The sequence below is a fragment of the Carassius auratus genome, unplaced genomic scaffold (genome assembly GCF_003368295.1).
Source record: "Carassius auratus strain Wakin unplaced genomic scaffold, ASM336829v1 scaf_tig00214511, whole genome shotgun sequence".
Lineage (NCBI taxonomy): Eukaryota > Metazoa > Chordata > Actinopteri > Cypriniformes > Cyprinidae > Carassius > Carassius auratus.
The window spans coordinates 153,350-174,672 of record NW_020527685.1 but is presented as its reverse complement, the minus strand read 5'-3'; the positions used below and the strand labels follow the sequence as shown (position 1 = coordinate 174,672).

General features: G+C 35.7%; 2 protein-coding genes across 3 annotated transcripts; one reads left to right on the top strand and one right to left on the bottom strand.

The window, feature by feature from the left end:
- Window positions 1–357: 357 nt before the first annotated feature.
- LOC113092191 (tyrosine-protein kinase STYK1-like) lies at window positions 358–6,755 on the top strand. Its single transcript, XM_026257813.1, has 10 exons — window positions 358–1,594; window positions 2,724–2,776; window positions 2,904–3,116; window positions 3,424–3,657; window positions 4,288–4,469; window positions 4,835–4,915; window positions 5,195–5,406; window positions 5,503–5,543; window positions 5,679–5,775; window positions 6,177–6,755. Exons 2-10 carry the CDS (start codon window positions 2,725–2,727, stop codon window positions 6,370–6,372), a joined length of 1,308 nt encoding a protein of 435 aa, XP_026113598.1. The 5' UTR covers window positions 358–1,594; window position 2,724; the 3' UTR covers window positions 6,373–6,755.
- Window positions 6,756–7,572: 817 nt separating this feature from the next.
- On the bottom strand, window positions 7,573–20,341 carry LOC113092189 (solute carrier family 2, facilitated glucose transporter member 3-like). 2 transcript variants are annotated; one of them, XM_026257812.1, is made up of 12 exons: window positions 20,238–20,341; window positions 18,876–19,003; window positions 18,441–18,527; window positions 14,526–14,624; window positions 14,128–14,288; window positions 12,972–13,212; window positions 12,483–12,645; window positions 11,677–11,864; window positions 11,190–11,294; window positions 11,010–11,108; window positions 10,688–10,891; window positions 7,573–9,686 (listed from the first exon to the last, which is right to left on the bottom strand). In XM_026257812.1, exons 5-12 carry the CDS (start codon window positions 14,256–14,258, stop codon window positions 9,324–9,326), a joined length of 1,494 nt encoding a protein of 497 aa, XP_026113597.1. In that variant the 5' UTR covers window positions 14,259–14,288; window positions 14,526–14,624; window positions 18,441–18,527; window positions 18,876–19,003; window positions 20,238–20,341; the 3' UTR covers window positions 7,573–9,323. The 2 variants fall into 2 exon arrangements, with proteins under 2 accessions (XP_026113597.1, XP_026113596.1); XM_026257811.1 differs by lacking the exons at window positions 18,441–18,527; window positions 20,238–20,341 and adding an exon at window positions 19,958–20,220.
- Between the last annotated feature and the right edge of the window lie 982 nt (window positions 20,342–21,323).

Here is a 21,323-nt window from a genome sequence, read left to right as displayed (position 1 = left end):
TATTTAATTAGTCGTCCAAGTTGAAGTCAGTATGTAGCTATATTAATGACAATATGGGACAAATATAATGTCATGTAGGGGAGGCAGATGCTGCGGCTGCAGGTACATGGACAGTTAGACACAACGACGTGCACAGTTATCAAAGGCGCGAGTGCGCGCACAGTTGAGGCAACACGACGCGGCGCGTCTGTGGAATCAATGAGCTCAGTAATTAAAGAGGCAGGGCGGCGTTTCTGTTATTTGATTTGTGATATCCTTTGGGGAAACACCGAGTCGTCGGATCACTTGCGCAAGGCTGCTCACACTCACAGCGCTTGGTCACGTGTCGCACCAGAAACGTTTTCAGAACTGAAACTTATAGAAATTGCTCACTGTTCCGGTTCTTTTAAAACAACAGAACCGGTTCTGAATAAGAACCGGTTTTCAGTTCCCAACCCTACTCATGAAAGGATCCTTTGCAATGAATGGGTGCCGTCAGAATGAGAGTCCAAACAGCTCATAAAAACATCACAATAATCCACAGGTTAGTATCCAGTCCATCAATTAACATCTTGTGAATTCAAAAGTTGCATTTCTGTACGAAACAAATCCTTAAAGGACACTGAAATTATGTGTTCTATATCCATTATATTGCTTCCTCCAATGAAAATGTTGTCTGATTCAGGACAGAAATATGCAGGTAAAGCTACAATGGTTCTAAACAAATATATTGGTGGATTTTGAAGTGAAATGACAACAGGGGATACACTTTTTCACCAGAGGAAGAGTTATTATTGAATTTTTCGGGCTGAAGTGACCATTTAAAGTTTAAACTTTGGATTTGTTTATAAAAACACACGGTTGTTGTTTTTTTCTTCACAAGAAATTAACTGATCGGCTGAAGTCGTGTGGATTATTGTTACATTTTGATCAGCTGTTTGGACTCTCATTCTGATGGCACCCATTCACTGCAGAAGAATCATCGGGCAAGAAATGTAATGCTAAAATTTCCCCAAATTTGTTCAGATAAAGAAACAACCTTGCATGTATTATCCAAAACAATAAGATGCTAATTGTTCTATAAAGATTATTTTCTCCAAATCTGTTCTTATATAAAAAACAAAAACAAAAACAAAAAAACTGGGGGTCGCCTGAAGTTCAGTAAATTTGAATCAAATTCTCATTTTTGAGTGAACTATTCCTTTAAGACGTAATCACATACAGGTAGAATTGCAGACAAATATTTTATTAAACCTTCCATGGCAAACATCTGATAGGTTATTATATTAACATATGACATCTGAGCCTGTCTTTATCATTTACTGTCTGTGGTACAGTGATGTATGGCAGAAACTCAGGTGAAGGCGGAGCTTAAAGAAACAGCTGTAGGATGTGGGTGAGGCAGCAAGAATGCAGGTAGATGACAAAGAGCAAAAACAAAGAGCACTTGCAGAATATGAAGAGATGGATCCAAGAAGTTGAGTCTTTTTAGAATACAGCAAAAACACCAGTTTTCAAACTGTGAACAGAAACAAAACAGCCACTGACAAAAGAAGATGACCAAGTTTGGAAAATGAGAAACAGTTCCATCATTCTTCGAACACAGAGATGACATGTAAGTTCATGCTAACCAAATACATAATACTGCTGTTTGTTTGTGTGTGTGTGTGTGTGTGTATATATATATATATATATATATATATATATATATATATATATATATATATAAAAAATAACATATATAGACATATTTAATTATTATTTGTATATAAATAACCAACATTAAAACCTGAAACTTGATAGACACATTTTCACTGGCTAAATTCTAGTTAAATCAAAATGTGATAAATCAAGATGTTGGCATTTACATTATACTGATCTCACATTGGCTCCTGCGTCTGGTGAAGATTCTGGTGTGTTTTTAATGTCATGTAAAGACAGAAATGCAGAGAAACCGGTTGAGTGAGAGTGAATGTCTGGTAGTTTCATACACAAACTTAAGAAAGAATGTGCTGATGAAAGGATGATCATTGGTGGAAGTGTTCAAGGCGTGATGTTGTCACAATGTTTTTTTACTGTACGTGCATTGATGTTCTTGATAATCTGGATAAATGGGAATCTATTTTTAAACCATTAATCACAAACGTCAATGTCTAAATGTCTGTAGATTATATTTGCTTTTCATGCCAGTGTACAAATATTTAGCTGTGGCGTTGTTGTCTCATTTTACAAGACAATTAATTATATATTTCATTGCTGAATAAAAATGTCAGAGACAATCAAAACAAAGCAAATCTAGATTTATGATCGATACTTAAAAGTACTGTGAAACGTACAAATCATTTACAATAAAATAGCAGTCTAGTTTTTGTTTTTGAAAAGTAAGATTTTTTTGTGTTTTTTAAACAATTCTCTAAGAGCAGCGGTATATATATGTATAAAAACATTAAAAATCTTACTCTTCAAAAACTTTTGATTGGGAGTGTACATACACACTAACAAAGTATAACAAATTTTCTCTGCAAAACACATAAAGCAAACTGCACGGGTAATCAGTGTCAAATATCTGAAGTCTAGTTTTCAAGGTGAGCTGCCAAACTGCATGCATCATGCCAGATATGTTTTATACACTCATAAAACACATAAGCATTGCACTGCGCTTGAATTACTGGATATCATTTTAAAAGAAGTATTTTGAAGTTATGACATTAATGGTGGTAATATATATATTTTTCCTTTTACAGTATGTCTAATTCAACTAACGCAACAAATCTATGTGTACCAGGCAGTCTTTGTGGTAAGCAGTGTGTTATGTTCAGTTCATTAGATTTAGTCTCCCTCTATCTGGGAATAAAGCATGCACACATCATGTGACATATGGAATTCAACTTTCTAATACCGTTGTGTTTCTACTTTCTTTGCAGAGGTGCTTGTCTATGAAGTCGAACTGATCATCATTCCGGTGCTGTTTCTCTTGGCTTTTCTGGTCACGCTGATCATTTTGCTGGTGCTCAAATGCACCTATAAGCCGTCACATCTTTATGGACACCACAGAAATGAAAAAGATGACACACAACACCATCGTAACTCACACAGACACCGTAACAGCAACAGACAGCACCTGCAAGGCATTGACGGTAGCTACGGCATCTGACTGTGTTACACACTAAACACTCAAGTCGCTTGTTGTTTGTTGTGCTTATTTAAAGGTCTTCCGGTTCATGCACGATAGAAATGTTTATTTATAAGTCTTCCTGACCATGCAAGATCGCTATGCTTATTTAAAGGGTTTCCCTTGATCACAGTGTTTATTAATAGATTATCTTTTTCATTCATTATCAAAGAGTTTATTGAAAGGTTTTTCTCAAAAGTTATACTATAAGAACCAACAATAGATTCATTTTTTCCTCTCTCTTAATATCTTATTTTACTTTGCAACTACAGCTCCAGCAGAGCTGAACCCATTGGAACATGAGGTTATTCCCATGACAGCCCAATCTCAGCATGACATGCAGAATTCTAGCCCTGCAGTCCCTCAGCAAACCACCGGGAGGCATCCAGACCTCTTTCAGCTGGTCTCTCCACTTCCTCTCACATTCTCAGTAAAACCAGACAACACCTTCACATTGCACAGAGCTGTCATGGACAGACAGCCAGTCGTTTTACGAGTGCTTAAAGGTACTTTTGGACAAGCATTATTTCATTACTTTTTGTTATTGTAATTATTTTTATTTGATTTTTATAATATTAAGATACTGTACTATTTATTTATAGCATACTATTTTATTTTATATTTCGAGTTAGCTATTCTTTTTTACATTTTCAGTTTTCATTTTCATTTTATTTTTATTTGAACTAGGGCTGGTAATTTAACTCGTTAATTAGATTAATTAATTATGGAGGAAAATAACGCATTAAGATTATTAACGCACTTGCCCCGCCCCAGACCTATGTGGATCATCTGCCATTTCATACAGTCGATTGATGACTAATATGAGGCAGGGCAACATATTTACATCGCATAGATAAGAAATATCACACGAGCTGTAGGCTAAGTGCAATATCAGACAAGTGCAAATGTGATACTCATCTTATACAACAGTTCATTGAGAAGTTAATACTCTGTTATTTTAGACACAATGTTGTCTGTTTTGCTCAACTTTGCCAAACAAAATATAAAGACAAATCAGAACTGTTCATCCTCAAGCAACCCACAGCGGCATTTCATCTATTAATCCACGTTTTGAATGAACTGGGTGAACCATTTGGCATTCAATCTTACTTTCTTCTACTTTTTCCCTCATGCAGAATCAGCAAATGCCAAAGAGCGCCAGTCCTTCCTGGGGTTTGCCCACTTCCTTTCAGATTTGGGACTGCATCCATCGTTGCCCAGATTGCTTGGGGTTGTGTCTGTGCAGACACCGTTGATGATTGCTGTAGAGGAGCTGGAACACCGTGACCTGCTGAGCTTCCTGTGGAGGTGCAGACAGGTACATGAGAAATGCTTCATTTTCATTCTTGCAAGGGACACTGACAAAACTAGCTTGGCTTGATGAACTGGTTTTCCACATTTTTTTGTTTACATCATTTTTTGGACAAAAGAGCAAGAATTGTTTCTTAATCAGAAAATCAGCATATTAGAATGATTTCTAAAGGATCACGTGACACTAAAGACTGGAGAAATGATGCTGAAAATACATTACACTCTCACATTAATTATTTATTTGCACTGCTGAAGTCACCTAAGAGTGGTTGTGTCATTCCTGATGATCTCATTTGCAATGGATTGATTAAAAGTCAAACTACTACTTTATAGCTCACCTTTGTTTTGACTGACTGTAAATCTCTTTCACAGGACCACACAGGTCGGGAGGCACCGTGTGACATGACTGAAAGACGAATCTTTACCATGGGAGCTCAGATTGCATCTGCTCTGGTTAGATAACAAATCAGCTTGCAAGATATATACAATCACATTAACAGACAAAAGACTGGCAACAATGTATAAATGAATTGAATGGAGAGATTTATAAGACACATCAGACATGCACATACGGGCAGCTACATAAATCACAGAGCCTTTTACTTTGTTTGACTCTGGCATGCATTAATCATGACCAGTCATGAGCACTTAACCAAAGAATTTATGATTTACAATGTACAGTAAATACTTTGTCACACCTAAGATCAAGTTCTCATTCTAACACAATCACAGGAGTATCTGCATAGTAAGAACTACATCCATGGCAATGTCAAGGCTCGAAGCGTCTTGGTTGGTCGGGACCTGTCGGTCAAGCTGTGGGGTTTGGGTCCAGCATACCACAGAAAAACGAGTGCAGCCTCTATGGATGTAGAAGATACAGAAATGAGAAAATGGCAAGCTCCAGAAGCATTAGCACGGCAACCTCTCCAGCAAAGCAGTGACATGTGAGTTGGTGATAATTATTTATAGCCTATTTACAGTTTATGCTTTCGTCACCTTTGTTCTTGACATTGTGTCCATTTCTGTTTAATCCTCCATAGATGGTCCTTTGGCATTTTGCTGTATGAGATGGTGACATTAGGTGAGTGTTTCTGATATCCAGTATTATAAAAGTCTCCAGTATATCTACAGCTGCAAGATTCCATTTATATGGAAGAAAAATAATTAAATTATGAAGTTGTTTAAAGGCTCTATATTCCATTGTTTTTTATTTCAGGAGATCCACCCTTTCCCAACATCATGGCTGGCGAACTTCTGCAGCATTTACAGAGAGTGAACACACTAAAGAGACCACCCAACTGCTCTAATACACTGTAAGTTTCTTTATCCACACATATTTATCTAAAAAAACACGCACTTTACATTTATTTGGTTGCAGTTAACTATAATAATCCGGGCGCACTCCATCATACACACAAATACAAAACATCTTCATTGTGGCATGTGACAATAAAATAATGAAATAAACATTCATTTTGATGTAACACAACACCCTAATGTACATAATTGAAAACTATTAAGGAACACAATTATGTAAACAAAATAACACAATTTGAAGTGCCACTCCAGGAATTCTAATGCCAGATTAAAGTTTGTCACGATGGACTACAACATAAGACTTGTACCATTATTTAAAGGAAAAAAAAAACCTTTTCCTTCCTATTCCTTTTTGATAGCCACTATAACATGCACTTACATAATGTTTCTTCTCTAGATATTCTATCATCAAATCCTGCTGTCAGTGGAAACCAAAGGATCGAATCTCATTGGCTGAGCTGAACAGAAAGCTCCAATCAGGAGAGAGAAGCGCCAATGAACAGGCAGTGCTGCGAGTGTCTGAGCCGGTGAACATGGAGAAATACATACGGGAGGCGGGCTATGGAGAATCATACAATTATGCTGTGCTATAATAATCCCTTTGATCAAACCCAAGACTCACCAAAAGAGCTGCGGACTAGCTATGAATAAATAAATGAACCGTCAAGGTTTGAGATTAGCACTTTCGAAGGATTATAGAGAGCCACTGCTTGTTACAGACAGTGACATCACTCTATCACATATAAGAAGCACATTATCTCGTCAAGCAAGCTGGTGCTATTATGAATCAGGACTTTAGATTGAGGATAAAGGACAAAAAAGGGCAATTGCAACACAAATGAGAACGAGGGGATGCTATGTAAAACAGAGTAAGATTGTGTCATACACATATATGAAATATGCAGTCAATAGGCAAAAGCTATAATGTAAACGTATATGAAACACACACACACACACACACACACACACACACACACACACACACACACACACACACACACACACACACACACACACAAACAGTTGAGTAATAATTTAGGTTATGTGGTTTAACTTATCATTATTTATTTAGGTTGGAATTGTTCACTGCTACGGCTAATTCAAATGGTATAATTAAAAATTATATTATTGATATATTTATTGGTAACTGTATTATAAAGTACACTATTTATTCATGGAAATGTACTTTTTTTGTCAGTTTAGTCATCGTTAGTGCAATTGTAAATAATAATGGTCACCTGACTTTTTCAAAATTAGGCCTACTTTTAAATATTTAGTTTCCCACTTACACCTTCAAGTCTGCGGTGTTGGCCCGTTAGGGAAACTGAAGTACGTAAGGTTTTATAGTAATCCTTCAATAAAAAAGATTTCATCTGTATTTTGTCTTAATATGGAAGTTTCTCTTCACCCGTTTTTAACCAGAAGCACGGTTGATGACGCAAAATGATGCTAAAATCTAATTGGCTTCAAAGATCGTTATTGAAGATGATTGGTTATTATGCGGAACGACGCAAATGACGCTCTATTATTGAATTTAAGTCCATTTATTAAAAATACAAACTTGTGTTATCGGAAAGAACTATAAATACTAATTATTAAATATTAAAATTCATATTAATATTTATATGCACAATGAGTAAAAACAGTAATCTTTATGACTTTAGTTATCTTGAATATATTTTTGCGATAACAATTGGGCTACTCCAAAATACCACAAATGTTACTGTATACTTCACTGAATCTGATGTATCCTATTATTAACATTTAGGAAACATAAGTAACAAGAGAAGAAATCATTTAGACTATTTATTCACAAAATAATACAACAACTGTACACATTACCACTCATGATTTTGACACAAATTCAGGAAAAGCCACCATAAAATATACACACGTCAAAACATCAACATTTCTATTTAAGCCGACACGCTCCTTTTGACCTGCAATTACATCAATTAGACCATTCAACACAGAAACATGAACTTGGGTATTTACAGGGTGAGGCTCTTCTAACTGTACAGTAAGCAAGTGAGTTGTGTACATTATGCACAGTAAATGTTACAATATGAGATGGTCATGTTTGCTAGTGTTATAAGAGGGCTAGCTCAATGCGAAGCTGCTCTTGACCGCTGGAATACAAACCACAGTGCACTACTGCAAGAGGAATGTGCTTTCTTGGTCTTTTTTGGAGTTTCTCTCTGTGCAACACATAAATGACCACAAGACATCAGAATGGGAAAACGCAGTTCTTCATATTACCCCGGGCGTATAAATGTGCTCAATAATAAATACTTTCACATTCAATATATAGACAAAAATAGCAACACCTAAGCAATGGCAGCATAAAGCATCTATTGACTTACATGATATACATTTTTGGTAAAGATTCTCTAATTTAAGTAAAAAATAAACGTATGGAAGAAAAACCTATATATTCTCTATGAAAGGGATTAAAACAGAATGTCGGAAAGTGCAAAACTACCGCTAAAGTATTACAAACACATTTATTCAATTAGGTGAGACTTGTCTCACTACTCTGTAAAACCTCAAAGTGAGTCGGTGCAGCACATGAAACGCTGAAATACTTAATCACCAAGCACAGGAAATTCAGTAGCGGGATTAATGGTCATAATCTAGCAAATTTCCTCATGTCATTTGCTAAAAATCTTAATCATGGACCTCTGAAATGTGAACTTGTTTAGTTAGTGAGACTGTATATATAGTAGTATATACCGTGAAATCCACTGAACACTGGTTGGTCCATTTGCGTCCTCTACAATACAACCTTCACTGTGATTTTAGATTAATGTGTGACTTAATTTATCCAAAGAGTCCGTTTCCTTAAATGTATTATTTTTGGCAGTAAACTAGCGATTTTATTCTTGGCATATGCTTTACTACCTAAGCACTTCCTATAAATATAAAATATTTAAATTATTCTTCTAATTCATTAAATATTTGAAGTGTTTTTGATAGTAATAGTGATCTCAAGTAATGAAAATGTATATATATCTTTCCATATACACTATATATTACTCAAAATAAACATCGTCAGTGCAAAACCCTCGAGATTAGGATGACCGCCAACTATAATTCAAAGGAAAAACACGTTGGTTTTTCTAAAGGCAAAAAAAGAGAAGAGGTTTGACGGTGGAAAATGGCAAGAACTATGAAGGCCTAATGTTAAAATTCCCTTTTTCTGTTTGAGTTGATGAAACAAAACTACTTCCAACTTGTTAATTCACATTAAAACTACACTAAAAAAGCACATACAGGAATGAGCAATAAAATAATAAAACACTTCACATGAATCAATATTGCACCAATCCATCACACAATAAAATAAAGCTCATGTACTATGAGCTCTCGTATCCTTCCAAAATATTTCTAGATCTGTGACTCTCTACTGTGGTTCTGTTCATAATGCGTTTACCCTAAATAATCTCTTTTTTATATAATAATAATCTCTAGTATTATATTTCTATCTGCAGTGGTACATGTCATGGCTTTAATCATATTAAGCTATATTTAGTTACACCGTTTCTTAGATGGCGGAATTAGATTTCTCTTCTTTACTAGAATCCACCAGTGGCTGGGTAACTGAGCTCGGTTTCTCCTCCACCTTTGTGGCGTCTGCCGCAGCTTTCTCAGATGAGCTTGCACCCTGTTCCGAGGACGATTTGGAAGCTTCCACCAACGGGACCTTTTCTTTGACTGGAGAGGCAGAAAGTGCGACTGTGCCGGCCTCCTCCACAGAGGTGGCAGTCAGAGGCGGAGCCCCGCTAAAACCACGGGCGATGTCATCGAATGTTCGCCCTTTGGTCTCCGGTACTTTGAAGTACGTAAAGATGAAGAAGAAGATGAGGAAGATCATAAATATAATGAAGACATATGGCCCGCACAGCTCCTGTAATTCACAAACAATAAGAAAAAAGTTAATTTTGCATTTACCACAAAATAAAATCACAATAACTAGTTGACTAGTTAATATTTCTATATTAGGAGAATTATTTGTTTTAAGTGGTTAAAGTAATGGCTATTGTTTTAATAAATTAATTTAAGAGATGAATTGTTGAATAAAGTCATTATTTTTGTTTTCTTTGCACAGAAAAAGTATTCTCGTAGCATCATAAAATGACCATTGAACCATGTCACATTGACTGTTCTACAGATGTCCTTAATGCATTTCTGGGAATGGGCATATTACATTGCTGTCGATGGAGGGTTGCAGATTTCATCAAAAATATCTTAATTGATGAACGAAGGTCTTATGGGTTTTGGATTTTTCATTTTTGGGTATACCATCCATTTAAACTCGTACCTCCAATTCTGTAGTTTAGGAAACTATATTCCCCCAAGGAGAAGAATACACTTATTTAAACATGAGATAAAAATGTATTATAATAGAATAATTATATATATAAAAAATACTGTATATAATATAAATATAGATATAAATGGATTTGATAGATTAAAATGATTTAAATTCAAGTTTTAATTTGAGCGATTTAAAAAAAAACATATTTAAAATAAATAAATATAAATATTTAACATAAATATTTATTTTTATGTACTTACAGTATGTTAAATATTGAAATGGTTCTCCATATAGAATATTAACAGTTTTACTTTAAAAATTAATTCAGTAGATTTAAGTGGTTAAAGTAAAGGCAATTGATTTAATACATTTTAAAAAGCTTTTAATACGTTTAATTTTTTAAGCTTTAATAAGCTAATTCCCACAAGGAGAATAATACACCAATTTAACATCCAAATCACTTGGCATGAAATAATTGTTTATTATAGAATAATTATTTAAAAACTTTATTTGAATGGTTATTTAATGGTATTTTTAAGTAGTTAAAGTAATGGCCGTTGCTTTTAAATTAATCTAAATTAAGCTCATACCTCCAGTTTTGGGAAGCTGATTCCCACAAGGAAGTTGGCTGTCCAGTTGGAGCATCCTGCAACGGCCATGGCGGCAGGACGTGGCCCCTGGGAGAACAGCTCAGCCACTATGAACCAGGGAATGGGTCCAGGGCCCATCTCAAACATGGCCACAAAGGCAAAGACTGCAGCAATGCTGAGGTAGCGAAAACCCTCAATGTCCTTCTGCTCAGGAACAAAGGTAGGAAAACACAGGTACGACATTAGCATTCTAATGATGGTCAGATATTTACAGTGACTGTTTTGAATCTTCAGCAGAATGAACACAGACAGCAGGACCCACCAATAAGAGAGCAATGGTCATGGCCAAGGCGCTGACAGCCATTCCACACAAACCAATAAGGTGTAAAGTTCTTCTTCCTGCCCTCTCCACCAAGAAAAGCTTGTAGAAAAGGAAAATTTCAAAAGTATTATTTCAAACACATCACAGATTTCTTATGAAGTTCAATGATAAAATACTTACAGATACTACAGTAAAGACAGTGTTGACGGCTCCAGCTCCAATGGTGGCATAAATGGGCTGAGTCACTCCAGCTGACTTAAAAATACCAGTTGAGTAATAAAAAACCTTTGAGAAACACAAAGAAAAGTCCAAATGGTTAACAAAAGAATGTAAAGTGATAGTAAAACAAAAACACTGGTGTACATTAAACATTTGATAGTCCGACCAAATAATGTACTATGAAGTGGAAGTTAAAAATCATGGTTGATAGCAGAAATCATTTGTCACATTCAAAATGTAAGGTCAAGACCGGCACATTGCATTTCAGGATACTGCATTTTTGAATATATTAAAAGTGTCACATTATAAGTAGAGTAAGACATCCAAATCTTTACTGCATATATAAAGCATGCATATTATAAAGAATATACCTACCGTTTCACATTCAAAATAGTAGGTAGCATGCAGTAACGAGCACAGTGCATGATGGGTAATGTATGTCACTCACAGCGTTGATGCCAGACAGCTGTTGGGACAGCTGCAGCATGACAGCGATGAGCAGAGGCTGGCGGTAAGCAGCGATGCGGAAGAGCTCTGGGATGGTCACTTTCTTCTCCATGGCCATCTTCGCACTCTCCTCCTTCATCTCCTGCATGTCCTTCCCAACGTCCTCGTAACCACGGAGACGCACCAGCGCTGAGTGACAAAGCAATGGAGTATTGGTCATAGAACTTATACATTTTGGCATGGGTAAAATTGTTTGAAACTGGAGTTTTTTTTAAAAAGCATTTTACAACATACAGTAGCTGTGGTATGTGCGTAATAATCTGGTGTAAAATAAATTATCCAGCTCCAGTAAATGGTAACGTGTATGTTATTTAATAAAGGGCTCCTGTTTAAACAGATGTTTTAGCTCATTTTGTCATCAGCATTCTCAAAGGCATAATTAATGTTAAGTGGAAACATAAGGTTAAGTGCATTTGGCACAACTTCATTGCCACACAGATGAACACTGTTCACTGAATAAAAAAAGTAGTTTAGGTTAATGCTGCCGCGTGAGTGTTCTCTGAGGGAGTGGTGGCAAATTTGACACGTTTCTCTTTTCTGACTAATGTAATCATTCTCATGATATTTGCTTTCTCTTTTGTAAAGCCATCATGGATTATTTAATTGCTTCTGAAGTAAAAGGCAATTCAAAAGATATATTTGCTGTAGTTTGCATTCACCACTATAAACGTTCTTTCGGCGTAAGCTGTTCAGTGAAGCTTGGTTGCAGCTCAGTGGAGATAAAGCTCATTTTCATCTCTTTTTTACCTTTACGGGCCTGTTCTTCCTCATTGAGGTTAATGAGCAGGTACCGAGGGCTCTCTGGACAGAACGGAAGCAGTATACACTGCAGGACAGCAGGTAGCACGGTTAAAGCCAGAAGCAGAGGCCAGAGCTTTTGTGAACCCAGTAGATTCTCCAGACCCAAAATCTAGATGGAAAAAGGACAAGACTTAAAAGTAATTTGATCGTTTACAGGTATCAAATTAAAAATGATTAGGTTATGATGGCCTAAATTAGACTAGCAGCCTTAAAAATGGATCAGCAGACTCAATTAGAAGCTTCATGTAACATAAGTGCATCAGAACTAATCAGAAGGGATATTTCCCCAAGGCTTTGTTGTGGCACAAACATATAATGAGGCCATAAGGCTCTTAAAATGATTTACACATTTTTTATAAACCATCTGGTCATGTCCAATATTAAAAGCTACTGTACAGGCAACAAACTACACTGCTGTGCTATAGAATGCTTTACCTGTGCGATTAAGATGCCCACCACGACACCAAGCTGGTGCAGGGTCCCAAAGGCCCCGCGGAGGGGAGTGGGTGACACTTCTCCAACATACATTGGAGTAAGGCCGGTGAAGAGACCACAGAACAGCCCAATAACCAGCCGACCGGCAATGATCATCTCAAAGGAGGAGCAGAGAGTGCACAGTCCCATGAGACCCCCACCAATCAGAGCCAAGATATTCACGAGGAACATAGATTTACGTCTGCAGAGAGAAAAACAGAGAGGGAGAAAGGCAGTTCAATTGAATTAGATACACTAATTCAGCAGCAAATGGAGGAAATGAGAAAAATTACAGCAAGAGAGAGAAGAACACAATGTTAAGACTTGCATCACAATTGTTGTCCTCGGATGAAAACGTCACAGCATATAGTCGATGTCATATTCATTCGTTTTATTATATTTTGCTCTGATTCAAATTATATATACTACTTTTAGTTGAAAAAAAAAATGTGCAAAACTGTAATAAACCATTTTTTTTCCCAAATATTTATCAGAAACCATCCAAAACCAGGGAGAGTGGCAGAGAAAGTCACAGAAAAAGAACAATGGCCACTGATCACATGAATGCTTGCTTTGAATGAGGTTTTTCTGACAGTGTGGAGTGTGTTCAAGCAGAGAGGAAGACAGAGGTCAACTCTTCTACTCTGAGTCCCTCATTATAGTAAACTGCTTTTATTATTAATGAAGCATTTACTGTCCAGTTAAAGCAGCATTGTGATCAACTCTGACATAAGATGAGGCATTATCTGGCTGAGGTTTCCCAGCACAACAACATAAATGAAAAAAGACTACATTAAACTTCTCTGTTTATCTTTTTATATTTATTCCCCTTTACTGATACATAATAAACATTAGCTCCATGGTGCAATGTACTAGAAAAAAATGCATTAAGCATTAGGCCACAGCTCTGACCTCAATGTGTCTTTACCAATAAATGTAAACCTAAGTGTATGAGTAATGACACGGAAGAAGTCACAATCTCAGGATTTCTTTCTTTTCACTTAAAATGCAAAAGCCTCTGATCTCAGGACTTCCACAAAGGACATGTCAGGTTCTTTCCAAGTCAAAACTGGATAATATTAGCCAAATTACACATGATGAATTAATTTCCACTCACCTTCCGAATTTGTTGGCTACGACACCGACACTGAATGATCCCACCATTCCACCCACGCTAAAGATGGCCACAGCAAAACTCCACACAACGGTGCACACGCCTGGACTGATGGGCTCCCCGTAACGCTCCATCCATGTGGCATTAAAGAACGCCCGCAGTTTCTAAGCAGTTCAAATGTTTTCATTGAAGATAGCCAATGCATAATTCCTATATTGCGATTTGTATATGTGTGTGTATTTATTTAAGTTTTGATGAATCATTTTGATTAAGTGCTAAATAATATGTTTTGGTCAATTTAATGCATTCTCGCTTTAAATCTTAAACATTTATGCAACTGAATGTGTAGTATAAGTGTGTTTGAACCTTGATTACACACACACAAATCCACACCTATTTACCTGCTCTGGGGCATTGATGACTCCTGTGTTGAAGCCAAACTGCAGGGAGCCAATTACAGCTGTCGATAAAGAAAACAGGAGGTAGCATGTCACCTGCTTCTGTGAAACAAGAGAGAAAACGTTCAATGTTGGTTAGTTGTCATTGTCATTTTATTTTGCCTTTTTTATTTTCATTTTCACATTTTTATCATAAAAATGAAACATACACACAGACTTTAAAAGAGAGTTCTTAGATTAATGTAGCCTATTTATCAATAAAAACATTGTTATTCATATTCAAAATTGTCTATATAAAACATTTAATAATCATATATGCAATGTTAATCATACTTTAACTTGTGTGACAAACAGACAGCCCGGGAAAGATTTCAACTAAATAAGAAACACTAATTCAGCAGCAAAGAGAGGGTATGAGAAAAATGACAACAAGAAAGAGAAGAACTAAGTAATTAGACTTACATATATTTGTATTCTTTTAAAGTCAATATTAAGTACATTTTTGTGCTTGGATGAAAATGTCCTTTAATGTTCATTTTGTTCAGATCAAAATCCCATATACTTTAAGTTGACAATAATGTGTGAAACGACGGAATAAAACCTGTCAAACTGTAATATAATTCTAAAAATATTTACATATTTATTATAATAATTATTTAAGAACATAAAAGATCAACATCAGATAAGTGAAAAATTTTTTTTCAAACTGCTGAAATAATAACATATAAGTAATAATTATTGTAAGCACAGTATTACATAATGTATTAATTAATACTTTAACATTTTATAATTGTATTTTTAAAATGAATCACATATACATTTTAATTGTATACATTAATGTTTGTTTAACTAAATTCTCTGAAAAGACCCAGTAGTCACACTGCACTCTGCTTTGTTGTTGTAAATGTAAACACAACAGCAGCTAATATACTATACTATTATAGAGCTCATCTTTATCATCACAAATCAGCCATGGCCTAGAACAGCCCTGCCTCCATCAGTGAGACTACAATGTGACTACAGACTACAGGTTTCTAGGGCAACAGGACACAGCAGTGCTGACACTGTGGATTGTGAAGGGCTGTGTGATGCTGAGACAGAGATGTTCACGAGTCTTTAAGATGGAGTCTGAGTCAAGTCACGAGTCCAAGTCGAGTCACAAGTCATTTAACGGTTCGCTAAAAAAAATCCCATTCAGAATCCTCATTGAGGTATTCCTACAAAGCTGTTTTATAGGCTATAGACAAAATATATGATCTATGATCTGTTTTTTAAGAGATTTTAAGATATAAGGTTAATGCACATACAGTCTGTGATATGTTTTAAACCATTACCATGTTCGAAACAGTTTTTCTGTAATCAAATTCTAGAATAAGAGACCTATCTACCACGACACATAAGAAAATATGTGACACAGATATTACAAAGCCATACAGTTTCTAATCAGGCTTTTCATCCTGAAATCTATACTATTTTAATATTTTTCTTAAAAGCATTATCTACAAAAAAATGTCTACAATAATCAATACTTTCTCACCTTGAGCAGAAAAGAAAGAGATAACCAGCAGTTTCAAAGTTTAAGTTCTATCCTAGCTATATAACAACAGTTAGCCAATTATAATGACAAGAGTCTTCTGAAATCTGATAATGCTAAATCAGAAACGTATTGTCACACCTGGTTTGAACAGGTTATAGATAGATAAAAAGATAATAAGAAAAATAACTGTTTGCAGCATTGACTTTTTCCTGCTGTGTTTTAGTGAATGTAATCTAAATAATTTCTCTGCTCTCTGTGTTTCTTGTGTTGTTAAAATAACCGCGTCATGCGCGTGTCCGAGAGAGAAAGAGCACGGAGCTGAATGGGCTTGAATAAAGTGCTTAAAGATATTTACCATAAACGAGCGCTTGTTATGTGATCCGATCCGCTGTTCTGACCGTAGACTTCTGACACACTACTCACTTTAAATGGTGTTGTGTTACGGCTCTCAGTCCGGATGGGTGAGGATGCGCTCCACCTTTTGAATATCAGTTAGGCTATATAAGGATTTAGACTAGAGTTCCTTTTAAAATATTCAAGAGTCCCTTTCCTCGAGTCGAGTCAAGGCTGGAGTCATTTCAGCTCGAGTCTGAAGTCATGTCTGAAGGCTATAAAAATGCGCCTCAGTGACAGACATTCAACAGAGATGACCTTAAAGATATTACTGAACTGTATCAAAAACAAAAGGAGTGTATAGACTTTACTATAAACAGAATAAATACAGTAGTATTTCTAGAATATGCATGCATCTGTGTAGTTCGATGCAGTGTTGCAGAACATTACTTGCACAACATTTGGCTTATCTAAGCAAAACCAACTGGATGTAACTATCTGAAATAAATGTAGATCAATAGCATCATTTCCTTTCAATCTGATCCTATTATTCCTATTACTCACCCTCCCTATCTCCCGCTCCCATACAAATGCTCTCAAGTCAAGATGACTCAGTGAAATACGTTTTGAAACAATCAGAATCAGAATCAGCTTATTTGCCAGGTGCGCGCAAACACACAAGGAATTTGTGTTTTTAAGGTGCTCCTGATACATACATACATAAATAACAAAAAATATTAGTTATTTTTTAGCAAGACTTAATGCAATAAATAATGTGTAGCCTATGAATCTGGAACAGTAGGTTGATATATGTACAGAACTGTGCATTTTTACTCTATAACAAGTATAAGAACTGTGTAAATAATAGAGATATGCATACGTATTTACATAATACTTGAGAAAGGCAATAATTAAAGATGTAGAATGATTTACAGAAAATGTACGGAAATCAAACAAATATCATCTGACAAATGCATTCCGAGTCAAAAGCTGGGAATTAAAGAGTAACAAGAGAAACTGGACAGAAAAGTCCTAGCATGTGTAGACAGCTATGAATGAAAACATCTAATCTGCTCACAGGGAAGATTTAATCTGCTGATCTAGTGAGTTTTAAGAACCCTCACGTACAAAACGTACAATACAAACAACTTCACCACCCATTCTGCCTCTCTCTCCTGGTCTCTCCCAAACATTTACATCCTAATAGATCTTAATATCATATTAATCCTGTCCTCACCATCTCAGCCACTCCTTCATCATCATGGCAACATCCACTGGGTATAGGGTTGCCACCTTCGGCGAGGCAAAATAAGGGACACCCATTCATGACCCCCCCATAAACAATAAACCATGAGAAAACATGCTCAAGTATTGCTCGAATTGCAGCAGAAAACATTAATATCTTTATTTTAAATTAGATTATTTATAACTATTAATTATTATTATTAGTCTTTTTTTTTACAGTTCTGCAGCTTTTACCTAGATGGGATGAATTTGTATTATTTATTTCTTGTTTTATTAATTTGCTTGAATTAGGACTACCTTATTATGTAATTATTTGTCCCATTTTTATCTAAACAATTTAGCTTTTTTTAAATGCCAAATTGTATATGAGATATATGATTATTTATTATGTATATATTTCTGATATCAATGATCAATTAATAAATAGGGCCTAACATTAATTATAATATATTAATTTATCTGTCTAATAATGTTTACAAATATAACAATTATGCCTAACAAGAAAACAATTACCTGACTAACTTTTAAGACTAGTCTTAACCTCTTATGCAACCTGCCTTTTGATGTTTTTTTGATGTTTCAGCACGCGATCTGGAGACTTTGTTGCTATGGAAACAAAAACATACACCCAAATCACGTGCAAATAAGCTTCTCTAATACTTAATGAAATTGATTTCAATATAATTGCTATTAGTATTATAAAAAGTGCAAAATACTTATTTGTTCAAATATGTGTTTGCCTTTTTAAAATACGGGACAAATCGCATCATGTATTGATTTTAATACAGGATGCATAATTTTACCTTTAATTACTGGACGATTCCATATTTTAAGAAAGGGGTTGCAACCCTAATTGGGTAATAGCTGCATTTATATTCCTTTCATTGAGACTATACAGCAAACACAGAAAACACACTGGGATTATGCATAACACTGCTGATTGATCATACTGATTGATTTTTGACATACATTCACTGTTGAAACAAAGACAACATATGAACAATTTGATTAACTAAAAAGATTAATCAAAGGCATGCAAAGCATCTAGGTGCACATTCATTACAGCCAAGATTCCTAGATGCAACACACAAACTTAGAGTGTGTGTAAACCATTTTATACAATTACGATGCATAAATGATATATTTAAATACATGTAGAGTGTTGTGGGAACATATCATTATACTATAGCACAAAAGCAGCCGGTACTGATTGAGCAAAACAGTTTAAAAGGACCAACCTTCTCCCCCTCCATCGTGCCAGTGGAAACGTCCAAGAATGATGGATTCCGAGCGAACGTGATACTTGGCACACACTCTTCTTATGCTCGAGATGCGATGCTGTACGTGACTATTTTGATTTTAAAAACTGCAAAAATTGTAAAACATTTGTAAATTAGCGTAAACAGTGTGAGACTCATAAACATTCCCCCCCCCCCCCAAACAATCTGTTGGGTTATCATCAAAGACTACACCCTTAAAGGGACTTTGGTTTTCATCTCCCGCAACATCTTTCAGAGCTCATCATACACGTCAAGCAAACCACAAACGTTGTAGAGACATATAAGCCTGTATGATATTAAAATGAATATTTTAAGTAATAAATAACGACGCTGGTACTTTTGTTTCGACGATGCTACATCCTGAAATTAACATCGAGGCATGTTAGTTACATCTTCAGACGAACTTGTAAACTTTTGTGTTAAAATTCATTGCTGGAAACCGATTTGGACAGAATGTTTATGTATAAATATGTACTTATCAGGTACTTATACGTAAAAATAAGAGAATATACAGTTTTTGACCCCTCCCCCAAACCTTTTGTGACGACCCCCCAGCCCCCAAAGAAGAAGAAGAAAAAGATCCTATAATAAATAAACGAATAAATAGCCTTAGTTAAACAGACTAAATTAACTCCCAAACTATAAACTGTCGTACAACAGGTGCTTCTGAATATGGCGGACTCCACTTTTTGACAAGTGGATTTACGCAGCATTCCCTCAGACCTGTTTTTGATCAGTAAACATTTTTTTTACAAGTGCAAAATAAATATTTTCGTTATTTTAAGCGTCAAAACATCACACTTTTATCAATACTACTGTAACTATTACACGTCTCATAACCGTAACAAAACCCAGATCACACTATGCATGTCATATTTTAGCATCAGCACAATTGTTCATTAGGCTATTCTTTTTCACTTAAAGAAGACGCCGTCAAATCCATTTAAACTATATAGCCAAATAAGATTATTACAATAATCAGCATCAGGTTAAAGTCGTTGACTATTTAAATGTGTATCATCAACTGAGTCTGCAGTTACCGTGTCTCTCGTGCGTCGTGACCACCCGTTCGCGTGGGCACGTATCCCGTTGACCCACTGGCACTAAAGTCTGTAGAAATTCGCTCCTGCAATTATGTATTCGTTCATTCGTCACACGCAGCAAATACACGACAAACCGCACGTTCCCCTTTTTGACTGAATACCGGCGGCCCATGCACGTAAAGCCTCGCCCCCGCCCCCCTTTTTTATCCACTACTAGTATTTTGCGTCACGCCTTGTGACAGCTATTTCGTCATAGCGCCTCGTGATGCGGGAATACCTTATTCGGCGAGGTTTGAGTTAGGATGCGGATTGTGCTCATGGGGTGGGACCAATAGCGTGTGATACCGCCGCCCATGATGCTCTGCGCGGGTGACCTTGAGAGAGCATCAGCTGATGGGTGCTACCAAATGGATGCAGCGCCGGGTACCACAAACTCCAAGGATGCACCCAGGCGGCTTTTACTTCCTGAAATTGGTAGAGCGGAAAAAGTAATAATAAGAATACATTTAGTGTATATTATATTCACCTTTTCTTGTTTTTTTGTTTGTTTTTTTGTTTTCTTAATATCCGTTGAAAAGTGCATGTAATAGGCACATCCCACTTGAGTTTATTCAGGCCTCAAAGAGGCACGTGAGTCATGGCAGTATCAAATTCTGCAGCACAACAGCCCAAATACAGTCAATGGTCACAAGACTCCAGATGATTTTAGAACACAACGCAATTGCATCATTATATACTTATCGTTTATTTGCACTGTAAAGTTTCTGTTGATTTGAATAAGCCCAAATCTATATGGTGCTGCTGACTTAAATAGCTATAAAGGGAGATTTGGGCTAATTGTCACACTTTTTGTCAGGATATTGTTTATTTTTAGACTAGTTAATTTTGTATGGGTGTATTTTGTATAATTCAGTATTGGTTAGTTATTGAACATTTCCATCATTTACCAGGACAAAAACAATTATCAGTGAGAACCTGCTGTTGATTGGGACTGATTTGAGAATACATTTTTATTTAAAGTAAATTTCTGTATTTAAAATGTATTACAGTCAATTTAATGTTGTATTTGTATTTCATGGATTTAAGGTTTAAAATGAAGTAGCTAAAGTAGCTACTAAAGTTTAAGTAGTAGAAAAGGTAAAATAAAAAATAAAAATTAACATATTTGGGATAAACGTGGGACATTTTGATGCAAAATTAATGCCCCAATCTAAACATTTATGAAATAATTCTTTATCCTAAGAACATAGTTACAATTTAACGTAAAAATAGTTCAAATCTACTTTTATAATATATTGGATGCTTGCTTTAATACTATGGAGGACTCGAGACTGCCACTTAAAAATAAAACGAAGAATCAATT

Excerpts from the sequence above, each read along its gene's own strand:
- LOC113092191 (XM_026257813.1), top strand. The coding sequence starts at position 2,725 with ATGTCTAATTCAACTAACGCAACAAATCTATGTGTACCAGGCAGTCTT. Across the intron at positions 4,916-5,194 it reads CTCAGATTGCATCTGCTCTG|GAGTATCTGCATAGTAAGAA; the intron begins GTTAGATAACAA and ends ACACAATCACAG. Across the intron at positions 5,407-5,502 it reads CTCCAGCAAAGCAGTGACAT|ATGGTCCTTTGGCATTTTGC; the intron begins GTGAGTTGGTGA and ends AATCCTCCATAG.
- LOC113092189 (XM_026257811.1), bottom strand. Across the intron at positions 14,289-14,525 it reads TCATCAATGCCCCAGAGCAG|AAACTGCGGGCGTTCTTTAA; the intron begins GTAAATAGGTGT and ends TGAACTGCTTAG. Across the intron at positions 11,295-11,676 it reads AGCTGTCTGGCATCAACGCT|GTTTTTTATTACTCAACTGG; the intron begins GTGAGTGACATA and ends TGTTTCTCAAAG.